The sequence below is a fragment of the Panthera leo genome, chromosome Y, assembly GCF_018350215.1.
Source record: "Panthera leo isolate Ple1 chromosome Y, P.leo_Ple1_pat1.1, whole genome shotgun sequence".
In the NCBI taxonomy this organism is placed as follows: domain Eukaryota; kingdom Metazoa; phylum Chordata; class Mammalia; order Carnivora; family Felidae; genus Panthera; species Panthera leo.
Genome location: NC_056697.1, coordinates 7,797,762 through 7,805,921, shown reverse-complemented (window position 1 = coordinate 7,805,921; position 8,160 = coordinate 7,797,762). Strand labels below are relative to the sequence as shown.

Genomic DNA, 8,160 nt, shown 5'->3' with positions numbered 1-8,160 from the left:
ACCTTCTTTTACTCTAGGTAAACTCCAGCCAAACTTAATATCTCCTGTATATACTTGAAGATTCTCTGCCTTCTTTTTGTTGCCTTTGCTTTGCATAGACTTGGTAAACATTCACAGGGGAGCTTGTAGAATGAATTTAAGCCACAGAAGGGAACTGGGTTGAATGAAATCACCCTTAAAGTACCTTTTGGCTCAGGGAACCTGGGTGGCTCAGGCAGTTGTGCCTGTGACTCTTAATTTCTGCTCTGGTCATGAGTTCCCAATTGGTAAGGTCAAGCCCCATGTCCAGCTCTGCACTGAGAGTGTGGAGCCTGCTTGCAATTCTCTATCTCCCCCTCTCTCTCTGCCCCTCACATTCTCTCTCTCTCTCTCTCTCTCTCTCTCTCTCTCTGAAAATAAATAAACTTAAAAAGAAAAAGTTCCTTTGGCACTAAGATCCCATCACATCAACAAAAGCAAACAGGAAAGTTGGCACATTTGACATTCTCCAAAGTGGCCTTCCACTCTGCTCTGCTTCACCTCCTCCACTCATTTTTTACCACACTAGCCAAGGCAGCCTCCTGTTCCATCACACTGAGCACAAGGTAGAGCCATGGCAGGTGGGAGTCCTGGAGAAACACAAGAGTCAGATAGAGATGTTCCCAATGGGAGGCCATAGATGTGGTAGATAGACCTGTGTGCTTGATCTCAAGCAAATTGCTTAGATTCTCTGAGCTTCTGTTTTTCAGTAATAAAATGGAGGTATTAGTGCCCACTGCAGCGACTGAGAGTTGAACTAGTGTATATGGATAGTCTACTCAATACCCGTTCCCTGTCATTAAGGGTGGGGACTCAGGCTGTGTCTGTAGAGGATTGAGATGAACAGATGGTGCTGAGTCACAGGGGTAAGTGTGTTGCAGGCAGGTAGGGCAGCTGGTGGGCAGCCCTGGAACCCGGACACAGAGACCCCGGGCTTGAGAAGGCCAAGGGTGGGGAAACTTGCTGCTGTAGCTTCTGTTCCTACTCTTCTTCTTCTGGCCAATGCTCTGCACAGAATTTAATAGGTTAAAAATACTAGGACTGGTTTTCATCAACCCAGACTTCCCTGGTTGTTTCTCCAGCTTTGAAAATAGCTACAAATCTGTCTCAGGGCCCACTTTATAAAGCAAAATGAGACACAATGTGCCCTGACACCTCTTCCTTGTTCTACTAGGGGCATGCACTTGTGGGTTGGATTGAGCCAGGAGGAGGGGAACTATCTAATACAGTCTCTCTTAGCACAGTTTTCATAGATATTGTAGTCCATAAAAAAGGAAAAAGGCTGAGTCAGTGTCAGGTGGGTGCTTTACCCATCTTTTACCAAAGAGCCCTGAGCCTGAAGTGTACCCTGCAGTTCTTTTGCCACTCAAAGCCACCGTCTCTTCAATTCAGATGGAAAAACCACATCTCCATGGTGGTTGTGACCAGCACGTGCTAACCCACTTATAATGGTAGCTTTGGTGAGGCAGGAATTATCTGTGATTCTGAAATGTGGATATTGAGAGGTTTGAATTATCTAGGCAAGAAAGCAAGGTGACTAGAGCCACAGGTTCAGAGTTTGGTGAGCTGGATTCAAAGACCTTCCTCACTAAAGCAAGTCAATTCAGTGAAATGCCATAACTATTCATTGAGCAGCTGTTCTCTTCCAGGCATTTTGGGAAACAGAGCAGCCTGCCTGCTCACATGCTTCCTGATGATTCTCAGGCACAGACATGGGGGATGGGGGTGAAGACTTATGTACCCTTACCATAAATGATATATAGTGGGTACCAGGTGAGTTATCACAATGCTGGATCTCTTAATGTCAGTATCCCCATCTATAAACCTCTGCTCATGGACAGGCAGCAGGCAGCAAAGTTGGAAACAAAGATAAAACACCTGTTACAATGCCTGAGTCTTAGAAGGCATCAACCAATGGAAGACTTTTTTTTTTTTTTTTTGCCAAAAAACTACCAAAAGGTCTATTTCATTCTTGCTAGTAATTTATGAGAAATAACAAAAAATCTTAAAATTTTAGTTAACGTGAAACACTAAAGTATTATTTTCTCAAATTTTTATCATCAATATCATCATCATCATCATCATCATCATCATCATCCCCATAATAGTAATAATACAAAGTGCTTACTATTATGCAACCTCCTAAGCATTTAGACATGCCTACAACTCTGTGACGTATATACTCTCTAGGTCCCTGATAAGGGGCAAGACAAGCCCACTATGGTAGACTCCTTCCTTTCAGAGAGTTGCCTCTTCTTTCTCTCTTCCTGTCAATATCTAAATACCTCAAGAGGCTGCTTGTTACCAATGTAGAAAAATTCCCCAGGTTTTATAAATCTCAAGGCTTCTGGATCTTTTTGAGATACTGCTGTACAAGGTGTAACACTTTCTAAAGAAAAAGCCCTAAGTTGGGGACCTGGGTGCCTCAGTCATTTCAATGTCTGACTCTTTATTTCGGCTCAGGTCATTATATCAAGGTTTGTGGGATTGAGCTCCATGTTGGGGCCTTAGATGACATTCATTTGTATTGGGAGATACCATGGAGGAAAGAAGTGAATTTTTACAACAGCTGAATGAGGGAAAATAAAATCACAGTACCTACAGAAATGGTATGATATAGCTGATGAAATTATGAAGTGGGGTTCATGAACAAAGGGCTAAGAAAGAATTCTTGAGATATTTTTGGTGCAAAAAGGTGGTTTTATTATAGCATGGGGACAGGACCCATGTGCAGAATGAGCTGCACTTGCAAGTATAAGGGGAGGCTGATAATATATTTTAAGTTTGTGGAGGGAGTAGGATAGAGATAAAGCAAGCCTCTAAGGAATTTAGAAGCAAAGCTTTCAGGACCTTGAGCTAGCTGCTGTTAAGATAGGGATATTTTAGTCTTTAATAAAACAAAAACATTAAGGCACTAAGACAGCCATGAGTTCCTTGAGGAGGGTCACACTCTGCATGTTTCAGATGTCTATCAGCGGGCCGCAAGCTGTAAAGAGATTTAATTTCAACTACATATCTCTGGCCTTTGTTTTCCTCATCAGAGCTGCCAGATGAAATGGGTCAAAAATTCACCCTGCATGATGTTTTCTGAGTGTCTGTTACTGAAATGGACTTTCATTCCAGTCAACAAGCTAGGGTCATACGGATGTGTAACTAGAGGGGTGACATCCTGTGTCTGCAGAAAAAGTCCAACGTCCCCATTCAGAGAGCAGAATGGCAGCCACCCACCAGAACCTGAAATGAGAATCCAGTAAACAAACTCCCGTTCATCCCCCCACCAAGAAGGAAGTCAAATAGATGAAGAAATGGGGAAGTAGTCATTGCTCCTGCATTGGTTTTTAAGGGTCTATATAACACTTGACTTTCATCCCCAGGGAGAAAAATCGTCTCCCATAAATATGATTTGCAAAGGGTTTCTGGAAATATTTCCACAGGCTGCAGAGGGGATAAGGAGGATTACGCCCACTACTTTGCATCTTAAAATGATCTCAAGTAGGAATTTTTCAATCTTTAGTGTTTTTCCTCTCACATACCATTACAGGTGCAAGGTATGGTATGTGTAACCAGATTAAGCAGCAAAAAGGTCACTATTATTCAGAGTGAGGCACCATTTTGAAAGCTACTCTTCATCTAAATAGATAGCTTAAAGAAGCAAAGCTCAAAAATACCTTGTGGTGAAAATGCTCCTTTTAAAATTTACAGTTTGGTTCCTAAATTAAATTGTCAAATTTTAGAGATGAGATTCAAGAGAAGTTTGTCGGTAATCCTTTTCATATTTAGTAAAAATAAGGAGCAGAAAAGAACTTCCTCCTCGTCAGGTTCAAGTGAACACAACTTCAACTTGACATTTGATTTGGGGACCAAATCAACACCACAAAAATTATGGCGGTGAAAATATACTATGTTACAGTATGGAAACTTAACAAAAAATAAGTATCAATGAATCAGTCAATCAATTAATCAATCCCTTAAGGGTGTTTTATCTCCCACCCAATTCAAGGAGAAGCCGGACGAAGAGACAAAGAGGGCCGGAGTGGGGCGCCGGCCCTGGCTGGTCCAAAAGCCGAAAGCCGAGTTACAGGAATCACACCCCTGCAGTGGGCGAGGCCCTCCCGCGCGGCCACCGCACCCTGGCTTGGGGATGTCCTCCCCAGACAAAGCCAGCTTCGCAGTAAAGGAATGCCTGCCCCCGCCCCTCCCGCCCCCTCGTAGGTGCCACCCTAGACCCTTAGTTATCATGCCCCGGTCCCCAAGAGCAGGCTTCCGCGGCTGTTCCAAAGATCCACGATGCTAAAATAGACACGAAGAGGGAAAATACATTATGCAGGAAGTGCTGGGGGGGGGGGGGGGGGGGTTGGGCCCGTTTTAATTTTCCGCCGTCGTTGCGGTCAGGGTGCACTGGTGCACACGGGGCGGGGGGTCCCCCAAACGCCAGCCAGGGTGCGGAGCCGGGGCGCGAAGGGGTTAAGTGGGCCGGCGGGTGACATCACCTCATTTACATAGGAGCGCGCATATAGCGGCGCGCGGCGCATCCCGCCCGGCATTCGGAGGCGGCCACTGCGCAGCTCGGACTTCGCTCGCTCGTGCACCTCGCTCCGGTGAGCCCCAGGGCCCCTGCCTCCTGCCCTCCCGTCCCTTCCCCTTCCGCGCCCGCGCTCGGCCCTCGGCGGCCGCCTCCCTCCCGAGGCGTCCCTGCAGCCCGAGCCCAAACGGTCCTCCCGGGGAGGCCTGCCTTGGGGGCCTGGGGGTGCCAGACCCTGCCAGATGCTGGGGGGACGGGGTCGGGAACTCGCTGATTTTAAAAAAACGACCCCCCCCCCCCCCAAACCGGACCTTTGGCGGTGCAGCTTCGAGGGAACATTTTTTTCTCCCCCGCCCGAGGCATTCTACATTGTCTCTTAGGCGGTGATTAGTCAGGAACAGAAAGATCCTTTGTTCCAACTCACACCCACCCGAACCCGGAGCTTCAACAATTACATTTTTTCTTGTAGCCTCCGAGGGCTTCTTGGGCTCTTACCTGTCCAGATTCAGGCGGCTGGGCTCCACTGTGAGATGGAAAAAAAAAAAGGGGGGGGGGGGGGGTCAGCCCTTCTTGCGGGGGCTGCCGAATGGCCCCTGCGTGCCGATCACCACCGGTCGATGGGGTGTGGGGCAGCTTTGTGTGCAGCCGGCGGCATTGTTGAGCGCCAGCGAGGAAGCGGTAGGGCGGTGGTCGGAGCGCCGGCCGCAGCTGCCGCCTTTGTGAGCAGAGAAGAAAGCACGGGCGCGCATCTTTGGCGGACAGAGCGCGCATGGAAAATGGCAGCGCTGTGCAGCCCGGGATTCATTTTAAGAATTTTTACTCGATCCCATCCCCCCCCCCCCCCACTTGAAATGGCTTCACCGTGTTCCCCTTTTAACCAGCCTTGAATGGTTCCACATTGCAATTCACAACTCGCCGTGGTCAATTTCATTATTCCGAAAGATTCGCCCCCCCCCCCCCATGGGGGAGGGATCTTGCCGGTTTGGGCCCCAGCATTTGGAAATAATGAGGGGGGGGGGGTCTTTTTTGTATAGAAAGAGGAAGCTTAGCCTTGAATGAAAGCGGAAGGGGTGGGGTTTCACGCAGGAGATGCGAGGGCAAAAGCGCGTTTCTGAGCTGGGAGAGACCAGGGTGCGTCGCTCCTTGCAAGATCTCACCCTCCCTCTTGGCTTTGTGTATGCAGCTTCTTCTGCAACCATGTCTGATAAACCTGATATGGCTGAGATTGAGAAATTCGATAAATCGAAATTGAAGAAGACAGAAACGCAAGAGAAAAATCCGCTGCCTTCAAAAGAAAGTAAGTCTCACCTCCTCCCCCCCACCACCTTGAGAAAAGGCTGGACGGGAGGATGGGGAGGGGCTGACAGCTCTTAATGATGAATGTGGCCTGCAAAGGCTAATTAAAAATTGTTTTGCAGCCAGCCAATAAGGCTTTAATAATTTAATAATGGGATGTTTCCAATATATTACGATGCAGTATGTATTCCATTTTATCTGTTCAAATGGTCTTTTTAATGTACATGTTTTCGTGGTGGAACGGCTTGATACTTGGGATATGGGAAGCGATCGTAAAAGAAAGTGCAATCATCTGCCACTAGGCTACACTGAGTCCCCCTAATGAGCTCTTCTCTTTCTTTTTTCTTTCCTGTCACAGCGATTGAGCAGGAGAAGCAAGCAGGCGAATCGTAATGAGGCGTTCGCCGCCAACATGCACTGTACATTCCACAAGCATTGCCTTCTTATTTTACTTCTTTTAGCTGTTTAACTTTGTAAGATGCAAAGATGTTGGATCGAGTTTAAATGACTGTGCTGCCCCTTTTCACAGCAAAGAATCGAGAACTACTGACTACGAATGCCAAGCCTTTCACCTCTGCCTGTCTGGCTGGCAGCAAAGGAAAAGAACTTGGTTTTGAAAGAAGATGGGTAGAGACGACCATTGCTGGTCCAAGGTGACCTGCAGGCTGTGAAATGTAGTTTAATCACAGTGCCAGTTTTTTCTTCATATGATTTTAATTATTGGAATGCACAATTTTTTAATATGCAAATAAAAAGTTTGGAATGTGGTTGGTGTGATTTGTTTGGAAAGAGTGACTTATTCCACCTGAAATCTGTGCAGGAGAGCCACCCTCTTGGTCTAACTGGGGAAAAATAAATAACAAATATGTGATTATTTGGATAACCCTGTTACAACATAAAAATGGGATCATCTTGTCCAGACAAGCTAATTGAGACATCATTTTTCTTAGGCTGACTGAATTCCTATGAGCAGTATCAAGGTTTTATCAAGAATATATTTGTAATCTTAAAGGTTTTGATTAAAATAATTACATTTGTTTTATATAATCAAGAAGGTGGCAGCATTTATAGAATAATATTTCTGGTGTAAAATTGGACTAGGTTTACTAAATCAGTGACATTGGCACAGTAGAATTGATGCAACATTTTCAAATGAAAAGCAGGTGAAAATTGCATTTTTGACAGTTGCTTTATAAAAGAATTTGGTACTTGTGTTCATTATCCGCATTTCGTTTTCAATTATAATTAAATATTTGGTTTTTGTAAAATGCACCTACCGTCAGTCTTATTTTACAAAAATGGAATTCATTAATTTGAACAAAACTTGGACTTTTCTTTTTTAAACTGGTAACAATACAAGTAGAGTACCTGTGAAATTTGTGAAAAGTTTAATTACAGTGAATTCTTTGAATCATTTCCAAGTTTTTATTACTATCATTCAAGTGTCAAATTCTTTTCAGTGGTATAGTGCCCGTGGTTTTGGTCATTTAATACTCAGGAAAAGAGGGAAGTTTATGTATTTATAATAATTATATATTAACATATAATTAATAATTATAATATACATAATTTCTTAAATACCGTAATCCTGAATAGATTCCTACATCCTCTAAAGAAGAGTGCAGATATGAACAAAAGTGACAAAGATGGTAGATGACGTAGTATCTCCTCTATACAATGCACATGTTGAAGAAGTGTAAATTTTCCCCCAAATACTGACTTTTGGAAATACATTGTTAAGTAGGGGTGGATATTCTGGTTTCTCTTCAGATCACATAAATCTTTTGCCTTTTACTATTAAGTAGGTGGAGAATGATTGTAGGAGGGAAGGAAGGTAGAAATTGGTGAGTAAGCCAGTTTATTTCATTCTTTGCCTAACGTGTATTTTGAGAAATGGACAGGAAATCATTTGCCTGTTTAGACAATTGGCCAGCCCATCAGCTAGAAGCCTTTATCTACATCACAAGAGAAGGGATGTGTCTGGGTGGCTGTAACTTGGAGTTCCACAGCTTGCTTGATGGAGAAAATAGAATGATAAGTACAGAGTTCTAAGAGCCATCTCAAGTGAAGACAAGCCTTCTCTTTTCCTTCTGTGGATGAATTACATTCACTTTGCCCACAGTGGGTGGAAGAAGCAACATTTCAAACTTTTAAGTGGGGAGACAAAAAATTTCTTAACAAGGGAAGGAGAATATTCCAAAACGGCCAGGGGTATTTATGAATTCCCAATGGAATTTACCCATGCTATTAAAAGTCTGGACAGAAACTTTTTCATAGGCACAAAGTGAATCTGAGATTCACCATTAGAATGAGAGATTATTCAA

The 8,160-nt window shown here is 44.4% G+C and overlaps 1 protein-coding gene across 1 annotated transcript; it reads left to right on the top strand.

Moving 5' to 3' along the window:
* Nucleotides 1-4,531: 4,531 nt before the first annotated feature.
* On the top strand, nucleotides 4,532-6,603 carry TMSB4X (thymosin beta 4 X-linked). Its single transcript, XM_042926603.1, has 3 exons — nucleotides 4,532-4,616; nucleotides 5,724-5,837; nucleotides 6,195-6,603. Exons 2-3 carry the CDS (start codon nucleotides 5,738-5,740, stop codon nucleotides 6,227-6,229), a joined length of 135 nt encoding a protein of 44 aa, XP_042782537.1. The 5' UTR covers nucleotides 4,532-4,616; nucleotides 5,724-5,737; the 3' UTR covers nucleotides 6,230-6,603.
* Nucleotides 6,604-8,160: the final 1,557 nt, after the last annotated feature.

Bases quoted from the DNA above. Each gene is read 5' to 3' on its own strand.
- TMSB4X (XM_042926603.1), top strand. From the start codon at position 5,738: ATGTCTGATAAACCTGATATGGCTGAGATTGAGAAATTCGATAAATCG. The intron at 5,838-6,194 runs GTAAGTCTCACC...TTCCTGTCACAG, and splicing joins TCCGCTGCCTTCAAAAGAAA to CGATTGAGCAGGAGAAGCAA.